The 26,906-nt window shown below is 44.6% G+C and overlaps 1 protein-coding gene across 6 annotated transcripts in view; it reads left to right on the plus strand.

Annotated features, from left to right (window-relative positions):
- Positions 1–26,906, plus strand: part of C2CD5 (C2 calcium dependent domain containing 5) — a 915,439-nt gene that overhangs the window by 405,769 nt on the left and 482,764 nt on the right. For 4 of the 6 annotated variants that reach the window (XM_086920391.1, XM_086920370.1, XM_086920386.1 and 1 more), the window contains one exon: positions 14,570–14,758. In XM_086920391.1, the coding sequence (XP_086776517.1) occupies positions 14,570–14,758 (189 nt within the window). The remainder of the gene's footprint in view (positions 1–14,569; positions 14,759–26,906) is intronic. The other 2 variants (XM_086920379.1, XM_086920398.1) reach the window with 1 other exon arrangement.

Below are 26,906 nucleotides of genomic sequence, written 5' to 3' on the forward strand. Positions count from 1 at the left end.
ATATTACAGTGAGTTTAAGGCATGTAATGACTCCCTGTTAACCTTGTGATTGTCAAAGCATTTCAGAACCTTTCAGTGACCTTCATTAAATCAGGTAATGATTGAGTATTAACCTTGTGAGTGCCAATAAAGCCTTTGAAAGCATTTACATGACTGGCATGAAGACATGGAATATACACTTTTCTAACTTTGTCATTGCCAATAAAGCATTTCAATTTCAATACATTTTATGCATTAGTCTTTCTTTTACTTTTAATATAGTAAGTGCAACCTCATGACCCATCAACAGGGGTCCCTGCACTCCAGAAACTATAGGAACAAGCCCAATCTCTAGTAGCCCTTTGAATAAGGATGAACATCCCTCTGAGGTTATGTATCTTCTGACCTGGTTGACCGAGGGTGCCTTCCCCTAAGGAGTGAAGAGAGGACTCGTGTCTAAGGGGTACTCCATTGTCCAAGGTGACCCCCTAAAACAATAAACCTCTAACATAATGGTGCAGTGCCCCGCCCTCCTGTGCACCATGTGTTAATTATTCAAATTGGGTGGCCCCAGTACCTTCTGGGGCATGCCTTTGTGATCAGGCTATATTTTTCTAAACTGCAGCTGCATGCAACACTAAAGGACATAACTTTTATTTAGCCTAGGAGCCCCTACCCTCTGTGGGGAACCCAAGAGGTGAGGCATCTTCGTAGTTCCACATAAGCCTAGGCTTGTGCCACCCAGACGGTTCCCAGTCTAGCTGGCACAGCTCTGTGTATGCTATTTGTCTGTGTGGGCTGGTGGAGGTGGTGTGCTTCCTGCTCTCCCCAGGTACAGGGAGCGAGGGAGGTGCACCAAGATGCTCTCGAGCCTGGCCTCCCTGCGAGCAGATTTCTAAGAAGTGTGGTGGCAGTGCTCCTTCCTTGGTCCCAGAGAACTAGAGGTCACTGACAACAGTGTTATTTTAAGTTGCAGCTCTGCCACCGCTGCCTGGTCCCTTCTCTTCTGTGTTTGTCTCAACAGGTTTGGCTGTCCTCCTTTTTTTGTGTGAAAGTGAGCCATCCCAGGCTAGGTGCACAGTGAAAGATAATTAGTACATGCAGATTCTGTCCCGGTCTTCTCCCCCGCTAGGACCAGGCCTGATTACTGGCTAATGGCCCTATTGTGTGGAGGGGACTTTGATCCTCCAGATGGCCAGCATAATAATTAACAGCTCAGCAAGGGGAACAGTGGCCTGGAATCTCATTATCTGAGCCAGAGAGATATGGCAATCCATCAAACCCCTGAGCACCAATCCCTGATGGGCTTATTCTGCAACAGGATACCAGTGTGCAGATACTTGGTTAAGCTGGGCTGTAGTCTCGCACCCTTAGCCTACACATGTGCAGATGCACGTGCATAGGCGCTCACTTGCAGTCACCTAGAGCCTCTCACCTTAGCTGCGCAGCAGCAAGCCACTGGGCTATTGGTAAAGAAATTAGGAGTGAATGAAGGGATCACACGTTTTATCTATATTTGGCAGCTAAGCAGCCAGGCTTAGAAATATATAGTCACACCTGCATCTTGTATGGGCGACTTGCTAACGCATTTTCCTGGTGATCTTCTGAGCTCTGCCGGACAATGTAAATGCAGCAGGACTCGAAATGGTAAATCAAATGCTAGACTCTTGACATGTTTTTGGTGAATTTGGGAACCTAACATTACTTCTGTAATGCTTTGGGACTGAGTCATTCCTGTCAGTCTGTACCAGAGGTTTATAGGATTAGAAGAAAAGTCCATTGAAGGGTCTCTAAGAGGTCAGTAGGGCTGAGGTGGTCGGTCACTCACATACAGCTTTAAGGGAATCTGGAGAAAGCTCTACCTTCTAGGGCCTCTGTGCTGGGGCACAGTCAGTCATTCCATGCTCTTTTATGGTGGTAGTGAAATCAAATTAATTTTTCTCTGTCAGAGGCCTCTTAAAGGTCAGCAAAGAGGGGACCCACAGTCCCTCACATGTCTGAAAACGAGCTACAGGATGACTGACTCATGGGCTTTCTAGCGTCACAGGCCAGACAGAAATACGGCAGATTCTTCAGAAAGCTACTACACTCTTCAATCATTGACACGTTAGTTCTGATATTATGACATTTATAATGTTTTACAATGTATTATGAGGATGTATATCTACTCCAGTGGGCATTAGATCGTTATGTGGTGCTCTGTTGACAGTCGCCTACAAGTATTCTTTGGTGTAGGGATTATGCACCCCGGTGCTCTCCAATCGAAGGAAGAAATGCTCCACTCCCCCAAAAAGAGTCTAATCTCAGGATTAGACTACCAGTGTTCCACAGTCTGTGACACATGACTATCTCAATGTTTAGGGTACAAAACAGTGTATAGAACAAAGAATAGAATGCTTTTTTGATGATATTTATTTATTTTTCGGTGCTTCTACCTCTTTTTTAATCTACCGTATTTTCCGGCGTATAAGACGACTTTTTAACCCCTTAAAATGTTCTGGAAAGTCGGGGGTCGTCTTATACGCCGGTTACCAAAATTGACGGTATGTTTTACATAGCGCGGACTTCACCCGAAGGTGTCAGACCGCTTCTCCTAAAAGACAAGCTAGTAACCACTTATGTTATCAAAAATTGCTGTGGCCTAGGGCACACTCATGGGTACGAACTGAGACTGTGGTGACAGTTCACAAATCATTAGCAAGCAACAATTCAATGGCTACATGCAACAACTACAAAATAAACTGCTAACGTGCTGCTGTGTCCATAGCATGTCCTGGGCAATCACCCTCCCCTCCACAACAGACTTATCAAGTGGTAAGTGTAGTACGCCTGGCAAACCTTTTAATCCACCGACAAACACTGCGCAAGTTTTAAAAGCAAACAAATGGCGCCGTGAGCCCTACCTAGACTGCAACTGCACATCCCCAGGCAGACGAGGCGCTCCTCCACATGTGCTGATCTCTCTCTCCTTCCGAAATTCTTACGCTCATCGGAAGGAGAGGAGCGTCAGTACCACATGATCTCCTCAGTCCATGGAGATAGAAAGGGGACTGTAGGATGTTAGGAAGTGGGGGTAGTCTTATACGGCGAGTATCGCACGAAACCTACATTTTGTCAAGAAAAGTAGGGGGTCGTCTTATACGCCGGGTCGTCTTATACGCCGGAAAATACGGTACTCTATCTTGTGAGCTTTAGCAAACACCTGTTTCGTTGTATATGGGGAGTCTCCCAACTACTTCCTCAAGGCTAAAACAGTAAAAGTTAGCTACAGTTTCAACATTGTTTTAAAAGTTATACCAAAAAGTAAACATAGAATATTTCAGAAAGCCACCCTAATGTGAGCATTCAACTTCAAATATCACAACATATGATTTCTGTATCGTGGAAACCCATGCCTATGAAACATTTGTCTATTTATTCAGATTCAATAGTGTCTCGGAATATAACGCACATCAGAGCAGTATTGAGCACCGCTTTGCACCTAGTGAACTAGGATTCGAGAAAACAATGCTCATGTTATTTATTTTATTTATTATTTGCATTTGTAGGGCGCAACAGCTACCCAAAAAGGGTTTCTCGGCGCCATGCCAGACTAGGTGCAGAAATAGAGCGGCGGTGAGATGGAATTATTGGTTAAAGAGTCAGGTCTTAAGAGCTCTGTGGAAGCGGATGTAGATAGTTTCATTACGGATAACAAGGGGAAGAGCATTCAGGAGGGATGGGCCAAGATAGGAAAAATATCTACCGCCCATCCTGGCGAGTTTAAACCTGGGTACTGTGAAATTACAGAGCGTTGCAGACCGCAAGTGACGAATGGGACATATGGGCGTACAAGGGATTGTAGATATAGAGGTGCTATGCCGGTTTTGATCCTAAACATGTAGTTCAGGGCTTTGAACTTGATACGGTTCTCCACCCTGAGCCAGTGTAAGTCACAGAGGTGCCCGGAAATGGGAGTTGTTCTAGGAACTCTACACAGAAGTCTAGCTGCGGAGTTCTGTACCAGCTGCAATCTACGGATTACTGCCTTGTTGGAGCCCATGTGCAGGATGTTTCCATAGTCAAGCCGTGAGGTGATAAGGGCATGAACCACTGTTTTTTGGGTGGGGGTTGGCAGCATCCAGATGATCTTCCTGTGAAATATACGCCACTCACGTCCGAGTGAGACATCTTCTGTTTGTCATCTAAGCTAGTCGCCATGCCTGGTTTGGTAAATGCACTTGTAATAGAGGACAGATTCTACATTGATAGTGCCATGTGGCCTGCCAAGATAAAGCGGTGGCCATCTTTAAATATGTTGGAGTGCTCTTTCATCAGTCGTGTACTTGCAGATTCCTAATCGGGATCCTAAGTGGCGGAGTGGAAAGTTCGGATCAATATAATTATCAGCCGTAGCATGAGTAAGCTGGCTAAGTGGTAAGTTCTATAGAGGAAAAATCTTCCCAACGATAAAACCCATATACAAGTCTAATTGTGCATTTCCAAATCTGCCATTTAGGCTCGCACATCCTTCCACACTATCCACAGTCTGTATAACCTAGGCTGATGGTCAGTACAAGTGCTACATGTCAGTGCTCTATAATAATGGGTATTAAAAAATGAAGGTGTGAAATGGAGTGGGGGACAGACCCCAGTGTGTTTGAGTATTAGGTGTAAAGAAGAGCGGAGGACAAACCTCAGTTCATTTGTTGATTTATTCTTTGCATCTTAACCAAACCTAATTAGTCACCCAGGAAATTTTGCAGTTCCTGGTCAATATTAAGTCCTTATTCAACTATATCGAGGCGTGTTATCCAAATTGTTTCTATCCTCCTCAATCTCAGTTCTCTGTTTCCCCCACGACGGTCTCTAGGGGTATGTTCTATACCATAAAAATTGAAGTTTTTGATTGATCCTTGTGCACTACAGTTCATAGTATGTACTTTAATTGGATATCTTTCTTCTGCCTGTTTAAGTGCCCTCATATGTTCCCTTATTCTTTCAATGAGGAACCTTGTAGTGCTCCCAACAAAAATTTGGTGACATTTACATACAATTACATAAATACAAATTTGGTGTTACAGTTGATGTTTTAAAGACTTCATACATATTTGTTGTATCCAACCCAAAATGTGTTTTCTTATCCAGTGCCGATTTGCACATGCCATAGTGGGCGCACTTGTAGAACTCGTGTATGTTGTGTTAGCCAATTGTCCTGTGAAGGTAAAGCAGGATAGCTGGGGCTCAGAATGGTACTAATGGTTCTACCCTTACAAAATGAGATGTCACGTCTTCTTGAGATAGTCTTCAAGTGTCCTAGCCGTACTCAAGATGTGCCAGTGTTTCTGCATGCTTTGCTCATTAATGTGATGTATAAGTTGATACAGTTGGTGACCATCCTCACACAAGCCTCTGTTTTGGCGTAGTCTGCCTCAGTGTTAGTTCTTGTGTCATCTTCATGACCCTGTTGCATGCTTGATTTATGTCCCGGGATTGCTATCCTCTTCGTGAAAAGCACACTTTCATGTCCTCTATGCAGGAGAGGAAACCAGAGTCCTCACTACAGTTGCGTCTGGAACGGATCATTTCCCCATAAGGGATGAATCTTATTTGATGTCTTTGATGGCTGCTGGAAGCGTGCAGAATAGAGTTGCTTGAGTTGGCCTTCGAAAAAGCCGACTGTGTATCTTGTTGTCCAGGATGAATAATTCTACATCCAACACGACCATTTTGGTTATGCTGTATTGGCATGGAAACCTGATATTAGATAAAGCTCACAAGATCGACTAGAAAGAAGAGGTCGAAGAACCGAACAATAAATAAATATCATTAAAAAACGTTCTGTCCTTTTGCGCTATACGCTGTTTTGCACACTACATATTAAGATAATCTGGAGTGCCTCAGACTCTGGGAATATTTCGAGGAAGTTTATAAAAATAGATCTTTTTGATTCAGTTTGTGGATGTTCACTTAGCCCCGGTTTGCTAATTGTAGTGTTGTTTTTCATCAAAAATCAAGGTCTTCAGAAGTGCACAAAAGTAAAGGATACTTCCCACACCCTGCACTAAGACAAATAGAACTTTCTTTCTTTGCTTGTGTACCAGAAAGGAGTATAAACTTTTTTTTTTTAAATACATGTTATAAAGCGCTTGGTTACACCACTGGTGTGTCCCCGCGCTGGTTGCTGCTGTTTGTTTCCATTAGAGTGGGATTCTGGTTGTGGAGAGAGGCCGTATTTGAAGCATTGAGGATTGGGGAACAGGATTGTTTTCAGTTCTTTGCGGAATATAAGCTCGGATTTTTCCAATCGCAGCTTTTCTGGCAACTTGTGAAATAATCACTAGTGTTTCCTAATAGGTTAATTAGAATAATTATGTCACATTTTCGGCGGCTACTTATTTAAAACGTGAAGAATTGTTTCTGAGCAATTGTATTGATATATTTTAATGAATAATTATTTCACTTTGATTGGTTTTCCTCACCTTGAAGCTGCGCCCATGGTTTCCTCTATACAATACCTACTACTGCATCCCTTTTAGAGGCGGAAAGCAGAGACATTAGATGAATAGAAAGTTTTACACTTTGATTCAAGTTTAATGTTCAAGTTCAAGTTCAAAAGATCTTTATTCGAATTTCATAAAATTCATAAAAGTACCGAATACAGCAAGAACACACATTTACATGTAATACAAACAATTATATAAATAACATTCCATAATATCGTAATAATTCATACAGTGATTGAACAGTAAATTTCATTTCCTTATAAAATTTGTACAGTAGTGTCATTATGACTAGTTTCTGATTTCAGGGATTTTCCATTGTCTTGTGCGCACGTATGGCTAATCTTAAAAAAGTGCTAGTGCGAAAGGTCAGTTCATCAGTATCCAGGGTAAGCAACAACGTATAAGATTCTTGAAGTGTGAGAGGTCTGTATTTTCTAAAATACGGAGTTAAAAGCCATTTGATAAATCTCACATAAAATTTACAGAAAAATAAAAAGTGCAGGTCATCTTGAGTGCTCATACCATCTCAAGGGCATGGAGTAAGGTCTGCACTATGTCGGTACCCCATAGGAAAAGACAGCAAAAATTTCACAGTTCCTGCCCTTAAACGGAACAATAGAGATCGCTCCCAGTTTGACATAGGGAGGGAAAGGTATGGCGGCAGAATTTGCATACAAAGACCATTTCCTATATATTTCATGACCCTTGATTTCTGAGATTCTCTTCCTATGCGCCCATTACGATAAAGTGCATAAAGTGCTTTTTGTACCTCAAGTTTGTCCTTTGATTCAGTTGTCATTGGGTCAGTGAACAAAGTACCTCTACCAATTTCATTAAGTGATTTAAGAACTTCTTTAAACCAAGGAATCTGCATACCATATTCACAATTTAGGCAGTCCTTAATGATGTTTTGTATAGGACGGTAGCATCATTCCTCCAGATTCTAATCCAGAAGAGAGCTGGTCTTGCTCTGATAAAATCACTTATATAGGGGAGGTTAAGTTCATTATGACAAATAAAATCAGATGAGGAAATCGGTGCACCCAGCACTTTTCTACAGAAGCGATTTTCCTCTCTTTGGATACAAATGCTACTGTCCGACCCCCAAACTTCAGCTCCATACGTAGCGACAGGTGAACACTGTAATTTAAAAATCTTTAAAATAGCCTTTGTGGCACCAATTTTCTTTGGGCGAGGGAGACTCAGGACAAAATTGTTGGCTTTCGAGAACTTGCTCGTGGCGTGGGCCAAATGCCCACTCCACGAGCTGTTCGCAGCGAAAACCAACCCCAATTAAGGAAATTTATGAACAGATTCTAATTTATCCGTACTAATTCGAATTGTACTAAGTTTCCTTTTGCCCGGCCCACAAGACATAATAAAAGACTTTTTAAAATTTACTTTCAGGTCCAGTCCCTCCATAAAATTTACAAAACTATGTACAAGCAGACGTAAAGCATTAGACTACTGTAATGCGCTGTATGCTGGACTGAATAAGAGTCAGATGCAGCGCTTGCAGGTAGTCCAGAATGCGGCAGCCAGATTTGTCCTTGATCTTCCTCGACGCTCTTCGGCCACGTTGGCCAGGAAGCAGCTGCACTGGCTTCCGATAAAGGAGCGGATCGTCTTTAAGTCCATGTGTATGGTCTATAAGGCCTTGGCTAAAAGTAGCCCTACAGGGATTAGAGCCATCTTGACCTACTACAACCCTGGCAGGAACCTCCGCTCCTCCAATCATTCTCTTCTCCACATCCCTCGCATTCGGAAAGCCAGATGGGGTGGTAGGGCTTTCTCCCTCTTGGCTCCTAAATGGTGGAACGACCTTCCATTAGAGCTCAGGTCCCTCCCTTCCCTCCAAACTTTCAGAGCTGCCCTTAAAACACGCCTCTTTGTCCAAGCGTATAAGTAAGCGTATGAGTGCCCGCTTTCTGATCTTTTTGTTAGGCGCCTTGACACCTTCGGGTTTTAGTTTGCGCGTTACAAGATGCATAATAAGGTGTGCGTGCCATAAGCACAGCATCGTCTGCATATAAAAGCACAGGTAGGGGATTGCCTAAAATTGTTGGGACATCAAGTTTAATGGTTTTTGGTCTGGTGCAAAAACCAGTTCATTTGCAGGCGATAAAGCAATGATTGAGGAAAAAATAGTCCATAAGGAGATGGAGGACAGCAGCTCTCATGGCTCATTTGAGGAAATGGAATAAAAAGGTAGGCTGGGACTCGACGTACCTGTGCTTCAAAACATTGGACACAAAATTTGTATGAAAATACTTGCATTTTTGGCAGAAGTGCGTGCATAGTCCTGGAATATGTGAAAATCCTGGCAGACTCTTATGGTGCTTGCTGTTTACATTGTTATTATTTCTCTTTGAAGAATCTGTTTTATAGATGTAAATGCAGTTACTAAATTGAATTTGTTTTTAATTCGTTGTATGGAGAAGGGAGTTGGATAAAGCGCTACCCGATTTTCCGGGTCTCATGATGAATAGCCTATGAAGTTGCAATTTTAATTGCATTTTGGGACTTGTAGTCCTCTCAAGCCAATATAAAATAAGGGGGATGGGGAAGAAGAAATGGTATTCAATCACATTGTGAGCAGCTAACAGGCATTGATTCACATCAATCAATCTGTGCTTGGTCCCTGATCCCAAGAAAGGATTGGAAGTGACGTTTGGCTGGAACTGGCCAATTAAGGAGGCTGCAAGAAGAGGGACACGGAAGCCAGCCTATGAGACGCCTATGGGCTGGCTGAAGCCCATATATGGAATACAACAGTCTCTTCGAGACAGCGCAATGGGCTATCTACCTGAGACCTAAAAAGGGCTGTTGGCCCAATGGTGCTGCCTGAAATGGCTCCTGTTTGCATCATGAACTCACTGATTGCACATGCAGTGTTGGATTGATGGCACTGCTCCCCGGCGCCCTGCCTAAATGATAAGTGCTGGGACCCACTGTGACCTGGCTTGGCAGCACAGTTGTTTGCATTATGTATTGTTACCAGTTTTTCTAAATAAACAGAGATTAGGCAGTAACCAACTTATTACAATTCCAAGTCCTCTATGGCCAAGAAATGAAGTTCTCTACAGAGTTTTCAGAGGACTGCTGTGCAACCAGGGCATATGTGTGCATGCCAACCAGCTTCTCAGATGTGAGGGACATCACCTTAGTCTGGATCTCTTCCTGGAGGAGCTGTATATTTGCCCTGAAGTTCCCAGACACCTGCTAAGAGAGGAAAGAAGCCATCCAACATAGCAGGAGGAGCGAAGTGCATCATGTCCCAGGTGTCTTTGGGGTGCTTAGAAGAGAGAGACTGATGAGAGCTATCTGACTACCCCGATGTCTGTGAGCCTTCTGTCTCTCCATACTAATTCGTGAATGGAGCCAAATTAATTGTACTGAAGTTGCCGAACCCAGTTAAGACTATGATTGTCCTTTGGATCCGGCCTTTGTGGCAACAAATCTACCATCCGAAGAGTCAGCCTGTGCAAGACAGTTTCTGCTCAAGTTGATCATCCTTTGCCAGAATGTTAATGCCAACTTTACCTTTGGCTCGTGCAAGTCCACTGGTGCCCATAGTTATCAGCCCATAGTTATCAGTCTGTTCATGGCCTGGGATTTGCCTGTGTGGGGTCACAACTGCCCAGAGTAAATGACTTGTGTCAGAGTTTTGCAGCTGCTCGCTATGTCTGGATGTGGAAAGCACGGGGGAAGGCTCGCGCTAAGGCGAAGACCCATCTTCCCAAGCTGCACTGCAGTTCCCTGTAGGCCATGTCACAGGTTGCTCCGTTAGGGATGCTATGATGAGAGGGTTGGCGCATGTACTCCAGTCTCTCTGGCTGAAGTCCTGGAGTACCTGACCCCTAAGATCCTTGAGCTAGCTGGGTAATGGAGCCCAGGACAACAAAAAGACCTGCATCATCCCCAGGCAATTGCAGCTCGTAATCCGTAATGATGAGGAGCTCAACGAGCTGTTGGACAGTCTCACCATTGCTCAGATAGGAGGTCTGCCTAACACCCAGGCTGTGTTACTGCCCTAGAAAACGGAGAAACACAAGGTAGGGGGAAAAGTAAGCAAGAAAAGCACCACAGCCAGAACGTCAACTGTCCACAGCGGGAGACATGTGTTTGGCCTTAACTGCCCAGTGTGGTCAGCCCGTGCACACTTATGCAACAATCCTTTGCACCCGATCCGTGATGGGCTACATCTGCTGAATTTGTGACCGTCTAGTTAAGACTACACCTACAAGAGTTTTCTGGCTGAATCGGGGTCCCAGCCAGGAGTGACGGTTCCAGTGTGAGCCCAACACCAATACCTTTAGCACTGAGATTCTCACTGTGTGTCCGGTTGGGACTGCATTTACTCACACTTGACACTAACAAGTACTGGCCTAGCAAACAAAGCAGGGCTTGCTGAAAACGCTACCAGATGGTCCCACAACCTCTCAGTGAAAGAGGGCACAAGTGTGCTGGAGAGCTCGGCGCTTCACAACTGATAGAGTTTTGATCCACTGCGAGTGGTAAGACTGACTGTGAACTGAACATATTGATTTAGGAGTGACACAAACTGCACCCTAGATTTACTCACGCTACTACCTCATACGCCATGGGAAATGCATCACCTTGGACCTGGAGTCTGCGGTGAGAAGGGAGATAGCATGTTGGGGCACCGAACTGCCTTGATAATGCCCAAAGGCACTTAATTGCATCCTGTTGTTTATTGTGTTGTATTTATTTTCATGGTGTGCATTACAATATTTCTATTTCTTTTAAAGATGCATATTGGGCTGGAAATTTCATTATTTTGTTGTGTGATTGTTGAGCTCAAGCATCCCCACACTCCTACCTGTGGAGCCTGTACTAATCTCATTGCTACCACAGACACGCAATCGCATGTGGAAAGTTGTACTTGGTCCAGTTTGAAGAACTATAATAGACACGCTGCATATTTCATTATTATCGCACAACACCTAGTGGAATGATTGGTGGGACACCATTTCCACCATTTCATATGTCAAGAAGTGGACTGGAATTTACATTTAACGACCAGGTAAGCAGATTGGTCGTTTGTAAATATGTAGGTGAATCGGAGATGATTCAGTCAGTAAACGGGGAATCTGACAGGGTTAGTGAAGGAGTAATCCAGCACATTCAGGAAAATGTTGTAAGGCCTGGCAGCTATGCTACTTTAGGTTGCCAGAAAATGTTTTCCTTAATATGAGGTACTCACACTGTTGGCCGGAGAAAAATAAATGGCTGTTTGAGGCAGTTGTGTTTTTTGCACAGTTTTTTAGCACTAAATTATATATTGTAATATTTGGTAATGTCACAGATTTTTTGCAGAAATTCATGTACTTCCACAAAAGGAAATTGCACATATTTTGCACACCCTTCCTGGAGATATCCTTCAAGCTATAGAAACAAAAGTCGGTATAGGAAGAGAGCTCAAACCTCTTTAATAAGGAGTCATTCACTTTGCCATAGCTGTGTTCCTAGCTCGGAATAGACTCCAAAAGTCAAGTAGGGGCACACTTGACACACTTACACCTTTCATACTCATGTAGCAGTGCCTTGAGGAAACGAAAACATTTTATGCCACTCAACAGTTTTCCCGTGAAGTATAATGCAAAGAAGATTTTGCTTCGCAATTAGATACAACAGTGTTTTACGTTGTTTGAAAATTCTTGGTGCTTTGAGTCACTGTTTATATTGGGTGACCATTTGTTGCTTATTGACGAATGCGCACACTATGTTGCTCTGGACAAACGATGCTCTTTGGAACTGTCAGATCGTGAATTCAATGTATTTGGAAATGCAGTCCTGTAAAAACATATGTCTAGTCCCAATTATTGACAGATTTCCAATAAAAGAATGTATTCAAATAGAGGTTGGTCTTACTAGCAAATCTGCTAAATGATCACACTGTTATCCTTGTCCAAGGCTCACATGTCTGCCCGTTGCAATGTACAGAGTTACTTGGCTTTACTCCTAAAAGTGCAACCGAACATCTTTTTACTATTCGAAATCCTAAATATGTTAATTGGTAGAAAATACAACGGGTGCTTGAACATACATTTTTGTTAAAGTTTCTTGGAGGATATATTTAACAATGCTATGCAAATGCTACCAGGTATTTTGCCGCTCTTACTTACTTTTTTATTTCATATACTGAATTTATTGTAAGAAAGAACGGTTTCGAGAGCTAGTTATTGGAATTTTCTTTTTAAATGATCCCTTTCAGCCTTACTTGAAATGTTTTGTTCTCCAGTGTTTCACAGCTTATATATATATTATTGTGCTAATCTGGAAACCCATACAGAATAACCGTTTTCTATATTATTGTGCTAATCTGGAAACCCATACAGAATAACCGTTTTCTCTACCTTTTGTTGAAGATGCTCAAGGTCTGCTGCACTGTTTTAGCTCACTTGTGAAAGGCTCTAAATTAAGTGCTTGAAAACTACTGGTCCAGGTTTTCTGAGCCCATGAGGGTATGGATTGCCCTCCTCACTGGACAGATGAAAGTGAAATAGTAACTAGAGTCCTCTTTATGTAAATGTCACAGAAGAGAAGTGTTGATGTGGGTTGTTTTGTATGGTTTGTTCATTTGGGTGCATTTGTAGGATCAGCCCATGGTGTAGCAGGGTTTCCGTTCTCCCACAGAACTGTGCACAGAGATCTAGAACCTGGGTGAATTAGGGTGACCCAAAACTCACCTTAGTATCAGAAATCCCCTTACCGAGCTAGCTACAGTGTCTCATTGGTCATAACAAACTCCCAATGACTTAGACAATCCAGAACATGAACTTAGGGTACCTCAGGTATCGTGGAACACATGAACACTCTTTCGCTTTATAATCATTTCAAACCACAACGGGGAGTAAAAGAACACACGTGCAAGTTTGAAATATGTATTTTTCAATGCAAGGTTCTCAAACGCAGTATCTTATATAATACCATCATACATATTATAAAAATCAGAGTTATCAGCATAGTCACTAGTCCATAGTAAGCGAACGGTGATAGCATATTATAATGCAAAAATCTATAGAAATCTGTATCACCTGTATTTCGCGCACCCTATTTAGCATACTATATTATATCTAAGAAGGTCTCATTTGGGTTTTAGCAGGGCGGGCCCATACCTCTAAATGTCAGCAGAAGCAGATCACATCATCAGCTACCAACTCTCTGCATGCGAAGCACCATCAAGTGTGTTTTTGCATTCTCAGTAACTCTATCTTAAACCCGCATAGAGCCCAATGTTGGCAGCAACATTATTTGTGTTATGTCTAATGTGGTGCGAGGATCAGGCCTCCCAGCAACCTTGTGTTAGGTTATTCTCAGAGGCTATAACTCTCAGTGTGCAGACAGTGTACCAAGTGTCCCAGGCACGACTGATATCAGAGCAATAACATATTATTCTCAATAAATCACATCTTTCGTCTAGGCTGAAAGCTACAATAATAATTATGTGCCGTGTGCAAACTGAAGCCGAAGGAAAATATGTCGTTTAAACATTTAATAAACTCATGCTAACTTAACACAATATATAGAAAAGCATTAACTATATGACAATGGGTGTTTCTGTAGAGTAGGGTCTCTAGTTCATTCATGCAGCGAAATGTGGAGTGCCTTGTGATATGGAGATTTCTGTCCCAACTTATTGCCAACGAAGCACAGGGACTACAACACCACGTGCTTATTTTCACATAAATGAAGAGGATGTGTGGTGTTATTAGATATATTGCTTTGATTGTGTTTTTGTGATATGCATGTGTGTTGCAAGGATATTGCAGTAGTATTCGGGTGCACAGATTGCTCTTGAAATCTGTATAAAGCGTGGAATCAGAATTGGATATGAGAGGGTTGTTCAAGGGTAAAGTTGGAGTCAATTACAACTTTTAAACGCTGCAAGGGCAACGACTCAAAAAAATATATGCACTTTATCAAAGACTCCGTCTTTTGAGTGTTGAACGCACAAACTTGACGGTCTTAATTAGAGCATCTATTTAATCTTGTGCCAGTGTCACCTGTTTGTTGACATGTGTATATTTAGAACAAAAGCATGGTAAAGTGACACTTAAGTCTTTCTTTTTCTTTTCTAGGGAGGAGGTTTGTATCTTGTCTGCATCCGGCACAGCAGCTGTACTGAATCCTAGATTTCTCCAGGATGGCACCACCGAAGGCTGTTTGGATCAAAGGTTGTCATGGCAGCCTGGCTTCTTTTCCATAGGGTCTGAGAAGGGAGAGGTTGAGTTTTTTCTACACTCCCAAGATAGTGCTCCTCTCTTAGGGTAGGTTGTAGAGTTACCGTGCAGGATGCAGGACCGACCACTTTAACTGATGTCACTAACAACAACAACGGGACTCTGCACACAATTAGATACACTGTTTTTAGTTCTAACAACATGAATAAGGTAACCTTTGAATACTAACCGTAGAAACATCATACTGAAACCTTATCTTTTGCTATATTTCACTTTATTTTACATCATTGTTTCATTTTCATTTATGACGATAGCTTGTATGCTATGATTTGTGCTTTACCAGTAGAATTAGATGGCAGATAAGAGAGGAGTTCAAAAATGATAGTTGAAACTATAGATAACAGTGTACTTATTGTTCCAATTCACTGAAATCTGGAATTGGGAGCTACTGCTATGAACAGCTGTTCACGACATTAATAATTATATTTTTATAAACGAGTTTGTTTGTAGTACGAGTAGCTGTAGATCAGAGGTCTTTAAACTTTTTGCTCTGAGCCCCCTAAGGAAAATGTTATGCTTTGAAGTTGGGCCCCCCTCAAAAACTTTATGGCAAGACTTGGGCAGCGGGAGTGGTACAGCTGAGCACAGAGATCTGGGAGTATGAGATTGTTTCACAGGATACTTTTCTGTAGCTCAAATTCTGCACTTAATATGAGCAGTATGAAAGATCCAATATGTCCCAAAAATATTACTAAAAAACTGTGCCTCACATTTTTTAGGGCTTTGTGAGCCCCTCATTTTCCTGGGTGCCAATGCAGTTTTAACTCCTGCACTAATGATAGCTTCAGCCATGAGTAGCAGGCTTCCTCTCAGCCTTTCACACCATGCCTGGACATCCTTCCTGTCCTGAAACAGACTCTGTCCCTTTCAGAAAGAAATGAGCCCCATGCGTTGACACCTCTATGCAGCAACAGTTACCTCAGCTCTAATGCTAGCAAGGCCCTACACCTCTTTTGGAGAGTAAGACGGTCATGATTCTGATGCAGTGTGCCAGTCAACCCACTGGAATCCAGTGCCACTGTACCTGCTTCACTAATGATGGCTACGGCCTTGCGCAGCAGGCAGTCTCCTCTGCTCTTGGTTAAAAACATGGGCTGCGAATTGCGCATTACCCATTGTGTCATCTCTCTGAGGCCCAAGCTAAGCTGTCTCCTCTGCTTCAATATTCACTTATCTTGGGCCATTGCTATGTATCCAAAAACACTGGCACAGCAAGGATGCACTGGGCCTAATGCAAGGAAGGAAGGATAGTGTAAAAGCCATATATGGGGTTTAGTTGGCCCCTCACATAACTGGGCCTCAGTGCCATTGCACCTGCAGCACCAATGATACATACTGCCCTACAAAACAGGCTTTATCCTTTGTCCACTAAACATAGCTATTATTCATAGGCCTGGGGCACAGAGTAGGCTGTCTGCCCCTTTGTGAAATAAAAAAAGGGGACAAGGCCCCATATTTCCCCCTCTCTTATGCTGGGCCACTGTTCCCTGTGCAACAAGGGTGGCCTGGGCTCTAATAATGGCAAGAGAAATGGGCCTCCATGCCACGTTTCCCTAGAAAGACTTTCATAATTGGGGTACATTGGGTTCATCATACTCTTGATCCCAGTGCTACTGTCTCTGCTACATTAATAGTACCGCTGGCTATTTCATTAAAAAAACAGCCCCCATATGTTTGTCCATTTGTAGATGGAAAAATTTGCCCCAGATAGCACCCCTCCGATGGGCCATTTCTTTGATGTTCTCCATTGATCTCGCTCTTTTCCTCTTAATCATGGGCCATTACTCTGAAGCCTTAGGAGTCCGAATGATCAGGGCTCTGCTTCTGAATGCGATCCTACTGGCCCCCTTCAGCTTGCCTGCAAGGACATCTGCATGTCGAAGTGGGCAGGATCTGTGGGGATCGATGTGCCTATGCTTCTTTCATTTCACAAAAGAAGGTCCCATACTTTTCGTTAAACAAAAAAGAAACCACAATCCCTGAGGTTAATATGGGCCTTGTGGTGTCTCTGGCGGAAAGTGAAAAGGGAGAGGTGGGGCTCTCATGTGTTGAGAGGGCAGGACAGAGATAAAGAAGAAATAGGCCTTCTCACCAAGGTGCATGGTACCTGAAAGAAATGTAAATATGTGCAATTGGTTAGTCACCAAATGTAAGTGCTGCTTGGGGCCCAGTATAAGCCTTCATTGATGCAATCACTGGAAGTTTAATGATGGCAAGTGACATAAGAGTGGTGAGTTCTGGAAAGTGCCCTTTCAATTGATACTTATAAGAATGCTTGCACTAGGTAAGGTCTGATTACGTATTACTAAACATATTCTTTGAAACCACTTGATGTATCTTAAACTCTAAACCCAGAGCCACTGGAATTGTGTGTTTTGTGGCTTTTTTTGCATAATTCTGGATATTCCACATAGTTCGTCATCTGGTGTAGTGGAAGGCCCCTCACAAAGTTAAAACGTTTAACTGGTCCGCTTTCATTTGCTTATTTTTGTATTTTGTTGCTAAACTGGTACTGATGAGGTAAAATCTTTGACCATACAGTATTACCATGTGTAAAAAGTACAAAATGATTAAGTAATACTATATAAGAATATGCCACATTATTCCAAATAATTAGCCTTTTCTTCTTGCATAATTTCGTCAACCCTGGTGCATAATTTGGCTCTCCCCTGCTGCATAATTCTAGTGCCTCTGACTAAATCATTCTGCAACAGTGTATAAAATACTGGTTGTAAAGTAGTTTAAAAAATGTGATTTACATATTGACATTCACAGTTCTTTCTGTTACAAGCTTGGACCTTGTAGATCTATATATACACAAGCGTCTTTTCCATGTTAAGGATTCACAAGTATTATCTTGGAACAGTTTTTCATTTACGGTACAAGTTATTTTATCTGCAGTTACCTACAAATGAAAAATTGTACAAAATAGTTCCAGAATATTATGCTCTTCTTAATCATGTCTTTGATCCTGTCATGTACTTAAACTGCTGTTTGTAAATGAAGATAGCCTGGAAACTCGTTTTTTTTAAAACAAATTTGCATTGCCAGGTCTTTTTCATTTACAATTTCTTACTGAGGCATTTGTGCCCCTCTAGGAGCATGGCCACCCCCTGCCCCCAGGTGGGTGTTCCCCACAGTTTGAAGGCCTCTGCTGTAGACGCACATGCTGAGCATGTTAGTTGCATCTAGTGGCGATTTCAGACGTTTGCAAGTTTTTCTTTGAAATTCTTTTGAATTCTTGGAAGACTTTTGTATCACAAGATATGCTGTGACTCGACATTTATTGGGGAATTTAAATGGGCACAGACTTCATGTTAAATTATTTTTTGTACTGATATCGGTTTCAGACCGTCGTTTAGAAGGCTCATAGTTCACTGTGTCGTCAATGCGTTTCTCGGCCCACACAGTTAGTTTTTTATACGGACGTGTCCTCGCCATCATCAGTCTTTGTTGTGCCTCCTTCTCACATACATCCGAAGGCATCGATGACCAATGCTCGAACTCTGATGGCACGGTGATTTCAGACTTTTCTTCAGCCCCTAACACTAGAGAATGCAGACCTGAAGGGAGTGATCGAACGGACACCCGTCCAACATTTCCCTCAGTGCAATTACAAATATCCATAGTCAGACCACTGCAAAGTCTGCCATTTGTGTCTTTGCCTAAACCATGATAATAACTCTTGTGATTCCTGCCTCACCTTTCTTTCTTAGAAAACAATATGACATCAAATGGAAAGGCACTGGGCTGATAAGATCCACCAGTGGGTAGCCTCAGAGACTCCGGATATATTCAGGAAGGAAGATCACTTTGACACCAAGGAGGGCGAAAAGGCTTGTCCAATCGGCCACTCCCAGTCCCGAATTGGGCTGTTGTATGGGCATCAGGCCATAGAGAGGTACAGGATATCAAGCTGGCCCCGAAGACCACCGGCCCTCGCGCGAAGGTCAGGCCCAGGGCTGTATGTACAGCATCTGCACCAGAGACTCATACAACCCTGTTTACATCAGCAGCCAAGTTCTGCCTGACACCCTGTTGGTTCGTGCTGCCCACGGACAGGCTTCTGCCTAGAATACAGATGATTCCCAGCTGCTTGATAAAGCAAACCAGAATATTGACGCAGCAGGCAAGAGAGTAGCTGTTGAGGCAGCCAAGCATTGGCAGATTGCCAGCTCTGTTGTTCCTGTCAGTTATGACAGGCGCCAGACTAAATTGATGCCAGACCTTGCCAAACATCTCCCAGAGGAGTCCAGGAAGAGGGGAGAGGAAACAGTGTCCGAAGGCAAGGTCATCTCCATCGTCCGCATCCACTGCCCGCTTGATGCAGCAGACATAGCCTCCAGAGGCATTAATACTAGTGTTCTCCTAGGTGATATGTCTTGCTCCGTATCTCAGTTTTCATACCCAAAGACTAGCAGCATCTCCTCAACCTTCAGTTCGACAGGGAGCAACTCATTTGCTCCCATATTGATGAGATGCTTGGGAAGATTAAAAAGGACAAAGAAATTGCAAAATATGTGGGGGCCCTGCAAACCTCCTCACTCAGAGGTTCCTTTCGAAAACAGCCCAGTGGTGGAGCTAAACCCACCTCACCCAACCAGTCTGACCAAAGACAGGTGCAGGCCTTCCATCAACAGGGAGGGAAAGGCTACATCAGGGGTGCCTATAGGGGCAATAACAGAGGTAAGAGTGGAGGTGGCTGTGGCAATCAAACTTCCACCTCAAAGCAGTGATGTGCCCTTCTTCCTCCCCAACCCCAATCACACCTCACCTGCCTCTGGAGAGTGCATGATTTCTTCTCTTGCTTAGAGGAAATCACAGACCAGTGGGTATTAGCTGTGGTTTGCTACAGCTACTGCCTAGAAGTTCTCACAACCCCTCCCAATATCCCATCCTGCAGACACCCTCAAAAAAGACCATCTTTGCCTTCCCAAAGAAGATGCTCCTCCATAAAGGCGCAATAGAGAAGAGTGCCTATGTACCCGCAAGTGTGGGGCGGTTACTCCCTGTGTTTTCTCATTCACGAAAAAGGATTGTTTCCTCAGGTCCATTTTAATTCTCATGCCTCTCAACAAATGCATCATGTCGGAACATTTCCATGTAACTACTCTAGGAGACTTCACCCCTCCACTCTGACAAGGCGATCGTATGACGGAGCTTAACCTCAACGATACCTACTTTTATATACATGCCACCCTGCGTACCCGCCATTTTTATTGTTATGTGTGACGTGCATATCATTACAAATTCAGAGTACTGCTTTTCGGGCTCACTACGGCTCCAAGATTGTTCACTAAGAGCCTAGCAGTGGTGGCTGCCAACCTGCAAAGGGAGACACTTGTGTCTTCTCCTACCCAAACTATAGGCTGACCAAGAACAGTGGCAGGCAACAATGACTCGGCCACACTTAGGCTGCTATCTCGTTGCTTCACAGTCTGAGATTTAACAGAAATCCCACAAATTGCACCTTCAAACCTTCCTCAGGTCTCTGGTCCCTAGGGTGCCTACTCCATGCAGTCACAGAGAAAGATTACTCCGGTCAACAAAGAGTGCTGAGATTCTAGCACCTACTGATGCTTTTTCAGCCCTGTCTTTCACTCACATTTGGAACCATCATGCGCCTTTTGGGGATGATGACATCATGCATCATCATTGTGCTTCACACAGGCTCAGTATGTGCCACCTACAAGAGTGCCTCGCGTGGGAGTGCTTGCAGGCAGAGGATTACTAGGAACATAGGAGTGTTGGCAAAGGCCAGTACTCTCCCGTCTGCAATGATGGAACAGCACCATTCTGGTGCAAGGAAAGCGGTTTGCTGAACCCATTCTACAAGTAATCATCACCATGGATTTCTATCTTAGTTTGAGGGCCCACCTGAATGACATGACTTTTCAAGGATCGTGGCCCTTTCAGTAGAAGGGTTGCCACTTCAGTTACTTAGAATTTGCATGCCATACAACTAACCCTCAAAGCCTTCTTTCATGTCATTCAAGAGACGGTAGTCCTCTTCAAAATGGACAACACTTCTGTCATGTTTTATCTACAGAAATCAGGGGACACACTCGCCTCCGCTCCCAGCTCTAGTGCAGGTTATTTGGCATTGGGGGATCCGCTATGACATACACCTAGTGGAGCACCTTCCAGGGTGGACAGTGATTTTGTGGGCCTGATTAGCTGGAAGCACTAACATGTCCATGTGTCGAAACTCCACACAAGTCCTACAAAGGTACTTCATGCGCTTGATACCCCCGAAAATGTAGAATGCCCAAACTTAATCTCCAGATACCCACACCTACAGTCCATGGACAATGCACTGTGGAGGAATTGGTTAGGGATCTTTGCCTAATCTTTTCTGCCTCTCCCACTCCATTCTGATCTGGTGATGAAAATTAAACCTATATCTGACACTCCTCCTGGTGACTCCACTTGGGCCAGACAACTATGGTTCTCCATGCTTCTGGAGATGTCCATCAGCCCCCACAAGAGGTTAACGCTCAGGCAGGATCTTATCACACAGAGCCAAGGTCACATCAGACATCAAAACCCACAGCAGTTCAACCTAGTAATTTGGCACATAGGTTTAAATAGCCAAACTTTAAGACCCATTCACTAGAATGTATGGCCATTTTGCGAGAGGTGTGCCAGCCTACCACACACCTGGATGCCTTAATGCCTAGTGTCCAGGATGTCATCTCACTACTACATTTGCAGAAGCCAGGCCTTGCCTGTACATCCCTATTCCTACACTTAGCTGTGTCTTATATGCAAAACAGAGGACTTTCATCCCTATTCAGGATTACAATAGTCCGGGCTTTCATTGAAGGTGTTAAGTGGGTATACCGCCTAGAATATCCCTTCCCCCTGTATGGAACCTTTTCATAGTCCTTAGGAGGCTCATAGGGCCACCCTTTGAACCTTTATTTACATTCATGTCCCATCCAGTTCCTTATCTAGGTGGTAGCTTCCTTATGGCCAATACTTCCATAAGATGTATTGACGAACTACAGACGCTCACTATACAAGATCCTTTCTTTCAAGTTGATAACAATAGGGTTTTTCTCAGAACCAATACCGCATTTCTCCCCAAGCTGCTCTCCCCTTTCCTTTTCCTTTCCTTTCAAACTAGAGAGCTCCCTTTCTTTCATTTTTCAACCTGGCTCACTAGCATAAAGATAGTTACACATGTTAGACATCAAAAAAGCTCACATTTTTTACATTGACAGTACTAAGCATTTTTGTTAAGTCTAACCAACTCTTTGTTGCCTTTGACAAACCTCACAAAGGCTGCCCCATCTCTAAACCTGCTACCACAAAGCCAATAGATTCCTAGCTGTCCTACTCAGGGCAAACTCCACCTTTATAAAGAGGCATCCATGGCTTTTTTTAGGCAACATACAGCTAGCTGACATCTGCAAAGCAGCCACTTTGTCCACCCAACACACAGTTACCACATGCTATTTGTTCAGACATACTGGCCTGCCAGCAGGCTACGGTTTGCCAAACAGTTGTAAGGACTTTTATTTCAGATATCTGCATTGAATACATACTAGCCACCGCTTTATAAGGGTGCTGCTTTTCAGTCTCTGCATAGCATGTGCATTTACAGCCTCAGATGGTATGAATGGAATATGTTAATTACCCTGTAAGCATCTGTTTTTAGCGTGCAGTGCTGTAGATACACATCCACCCACTCGCCCCACTGGAAACCTGTGTTCATTGTAGATCTCTTCTCTGATTAATTAGTTAACAATGGACATTGCACTAAGTGCACCATGCTATTCTCACTTGATACTTCATACACACTCTCCTCTGCTGTACAAAAAACTATCCAACATGGAGCCAATGCACATGAGCAGTCTCCACCAAGAGAGAAGTCACAGCACATCTCATGACTCAAAGTAGTTTTTAGAAGAACAACTTGCAAACGTTTGAGCCCAACACTAGAAGGCAGCAGTATGCGAAGCATGTGAACCTACATCTTCCAGTGTAGGCTTTTCCTTTCTGTTTACCCGGTAAATCTACAACAATTATTGGGAGGCTATGTAACAGTAATGCCAAATGTCTGTCAAATGCCATTTTACTGTTGACACAAAGCCCAGATGGTCAACCACCACTTCCTAGGCTTCTGTCCCAATCCTTTTTAAACTCATTTACAGTATATTACCTTCCCACCTTTGATAAATGACCCTTTTTCGTATGGAAAGCAACCTATATCCTTATATAACATTTTCATGAGATATTGAAAATAGAGCATCCAAATACAAGCAAAAACAATAGACATACAACTGATAGAGGAAGTCATAAACACATATTGAGAATAGCATCAAGATAAGCTGTAAGTTATTACAGTTCAGGGTGTTGCGTTCCATTTGGTACACTTCAGAATATCTTGGTTTCCTCACACTCCTTCATTCTCAACCTTACCCTCACTGTTATTTCTCTTCTAAAGTAAAGTAGCCGGGATGAGTCCCACAACTCCAGAACAAATGTGCGTCCCAAAGCCTATGCCTCCACGGGCTGTTTTTTTTGCGGTAGAATTATTCCAGATATTTCACAGTTTGTTTTTGGAATGTTGGCTAGCATAAACCTCCATTTAATCAGAAAGCATACTTTTTTGTTTTTGTTTTTTAATAGCGAGGCCATAATTCCAGTATGCATACCAGATAACAAGTCACATACAATACCATGCAGAACAATCTCTTTGTTCCATTCCTGTAACAAAGGCAATAAGATTGGCTTCAACTTAAAATGCCGAAATCTGCAAATCATATCCGGACCTTTGCTTTACTAAAGAGTGAAATGTTTCCACATTTTGATGCTAGCTTAGTTGTTAGTGTCCCACTGATAAACACCTCTGGTACCTCAAAGGTTTTTTACTTCTCCAAAGTGAAGTCGTCTGCTATGTTTCTAACTACTATTCCACTAAGAAAGGCTGATTCTTAGTGGAATAGTAGTTAGAAATCAATATTATGTTTAATTTATTTCTGGAGCGCATGATTATCGTGAGGTTTCTTGCTGTTAGCTCGACAGAACCTGAAAACCAAAAGCTCAAAGAAGATCCCCCATTGTCAGAAATGAAGCAAAAAGGCTTTGACCTAAGTGTTCGAGGCATGTGGGCTGCTGAATTCATATCTGTGCATAGATCGCCGCCTAGTGTTGGGTCCGGATGATTGCACATTGTTGTCCTGGAAGAGTCTTCGAAGTATCACGAGATAGGTGGCTCCTCCCCTGGACTACAGTGCGCATGGGCATCGCCTCCATCCCCAGATTGTTTTTTTCCGCCATTGGGTTCGGATGTGTGTCGGTTCCCTCTGTCGGAACCGATAGTTGTTAACTCACTTAACTCGAGACCAAAAGGTCTTTAGGCTTGGCGCCGGTATAGTTTTCGTTCGGGTTTACTGTTTTCTCCAGCTCCGAACTCTCGCTGCCCTTCCGCGTGCTCTCGGCGCGGACGGGCCCACACGACGCTCCGGCCATGGAACGGACTCCGTTTAAACGGTGCCCGGTCTGCAACGCGAAGTACTCGCACCTCGATGTGCACCCAGTGTGCAACACCTGTCTGTCGCCGGACCACAACGAGGCCAGGTGCATGGCCTGCTCGAAGTTCCGGTGCAAGAAGACCCTCAAGATTCGTCGGGCTGCGAGACTCCAGGCCAAACTGTCTGTGCCCCCGCCGGACAACATCTTCGAGGAAGACATCGGAGGCGACGATGTCCAGCAGGTTTCGGACTCTAGCCCTGCGTCCGAGGGGGAGGCCTACGACGCAGGGGACGAGGAGTTTGACGAAGCCGACGACGAGGTAGGGGACGACGATACGGCCATTGCCACCGTGGGGGACAGCTCTGAGGACGAGCACCCCCGGACTGACTCAGGGGTCGACCCCCTTCCTGCGGCCCAGGTCGAGGGATCGCCTTCGGGCCTTACACAAGACCCTGTTCTAAGTCCAGCAGCCCCGCCTACGAGCCCGGCCACGGACATTTTGGAGGTGCCACTCACTTTTTCAAAAACGAAAGTGAAGCCTTCGGGTTCAACAGCTCCGGCTTCGAAACCGAAAGTGAAAGCCGTACAGAAGGCTCTGGAGGCGTCAAAACCTAAGAAATCCAAAATGGCCGACATGGACAGTCCAGCCAAGATGGCCGACCCGAAGGCATCTGGGTCGGTGCAGAAAGCAAAGTCGTCCGACGCGGCTGCGTCGGCGCCGAAGATGGTCGCGGTCGACGACCCGAAGAAGGCTTCAAAGAAGCGTCAAGGCGATCCCAAAGCTCAGGCTTCCCCGGCACCGGCCGCCGGAGCCAAGGAGGGTACCGCGTCGACTCCGAAGACACTGCCTCTCGCCGACACAACTCCCAAATCAGGGAAATCAAGCGATACGGTCGCTCCCTCTCCAGCCCTCTCGAAGAAGGTCCAGGAGTCCCTGCAACGGATTCGAAAGGCTGCGGAGCTTCCAGACCCAGCGGCTGGAGTGTCGAAGCCCGCACCGAAGCCGTCCAAGGCGCACATGCCTATCCGCTTCACCCTACCGCCGAAGTCGACGCCGAAGGCCTTCGCTCCGAAGCAGGTGGCTGGGGTGCCCTTGAAGGAGGTGTCGACGCCCAAAGCGTCTCCGGTGGTGGCTAAACCTCGGCTCCAACCACTCGCGGAGGAAGAACGTCGTGAAGTCATCATCGACGCCAATACTGGGAAACTGTCCCTCCTCAAGAGAAAAATCACCACGGAGCCGGTGCTGGAACACTTTCGCATTCCTCTGAAAAACAAAAAGGACTCTGCGGGTACTTCAGCGCCTCCGACGCCGGCATCCCCAAGTGACCTGCCGCGTTCCCCAACTCGCTCTACCGCGGGGGATGACGACGAGGAAGAGGTCGAGTACAACTATCCGGCGTACTCGGATCCGGAGGAGGAACATGAACCTTGGTCTGCCGGAGGCGACCCCGAGGACCCGCAGTCGGGTCAGGAACCACATCTCTTTGCGCCAAAAACTTCGCCAACGGAGGACTCTGCTGCCTTCAACGCGCTAATCGAGAGAGCTGCAGCTAACCACGATGTCGAGCTGCACTCAGATCCTGTGGATGTAGACTTTTTGTTTGACACTTTCTCTGTGGCCGAAAAGTCAATCAAAACTTTGCCAATGCTCAAGGGGGTGCTCAAGCATGCGCAGGAGGTCTTCAAGGAGCCCACTCGGGCACGTGTTATCAATCCACGCATTGATAAAAAATATAAGGCAGCGCCCTCGGATCCAACATATATCAAGGGACACTTGCCACTAGACTCTTTGGTCGTTTCCAACGCTCGCAAGAGGGCGAACTCACAGACAACTGGTGACGCTCCTCCCCCAGACAAAGAGTCGAAAATATTTGAGGCCTCAGGGAAGCGGATTGCTGCACAGGCAGCTAACATTTGGCGCATTTCGAACACTCAGGCCCTACTCGCACGCTACGATAGGGCTCATTATGACACCCTAGAGGCACTACTGCAGCACTTGCCTGACCAGTACAAGGAGGCAGGGGAGATGTTAATTCAAGAGGGAAAGCTCATCACAAACGCTTCCATAAAATGTGCGCTAGATGTGGCTGATACGGCATCCAGGGCGATCAACACTAGTGTGTTGCTCAGAAGGCATGCATGGCTTAGGATTTCAGGGTTTAAACCTGATATACAAACGACCATCCTGAACCAGACGGTTAATCCTGACCATTAGTTTGGCCCTGAGGTGGATGCGACGCTTGAGAAAATGAAAAAAGATACAGACACTGCTAAGTCTATGGGGGCCCTTCAATCTCAGCAGTTTCGGGGTGGCTCCTTTCGCCGCTCCAATACCAGAGGCACCTCAAGGGGTCAGGCATCGCAATCCACTCAGTACTACAAAGGCAATACCCAAACCTCATACACCAACAAGGGTAGAGGTGGCTACAGAGGCAACAACATCAAAGGCAGGGGACGTGGAAACAACAGCTCCAGGTCCACCGCCGCCAACAAGCAGTGACGCCTTGTCACTGCCCCCCGACCACACAACACCGGTCGGGGGGAGACTCCAGCAGTTCCTGCCCGCGTGGAGATCCATCACCACGGACAGGTGGGTCAAGTCTCTTATTCAGTACGGTTACTGTCTGGAACTTACCTCCACTCCACCGAACATACCTCCAAGAAGCCGTCCTATGTCCGGCGAGCACTTGCT

Source organism: Lissotriton vulgaris, chromosome 1_1 (genome assembly GCF_964263255.1).
Source record: "Lissotriton vulgaris chromosome 1_1, aLisVul1.2, whole genome shotgun sequence".
Lineage (NCBI taxonomy): Eukaryota > Metazoa > Chordata > Amphibia > Caudata > Salamandridae > Lissotriton > Lissotriton vulgaris.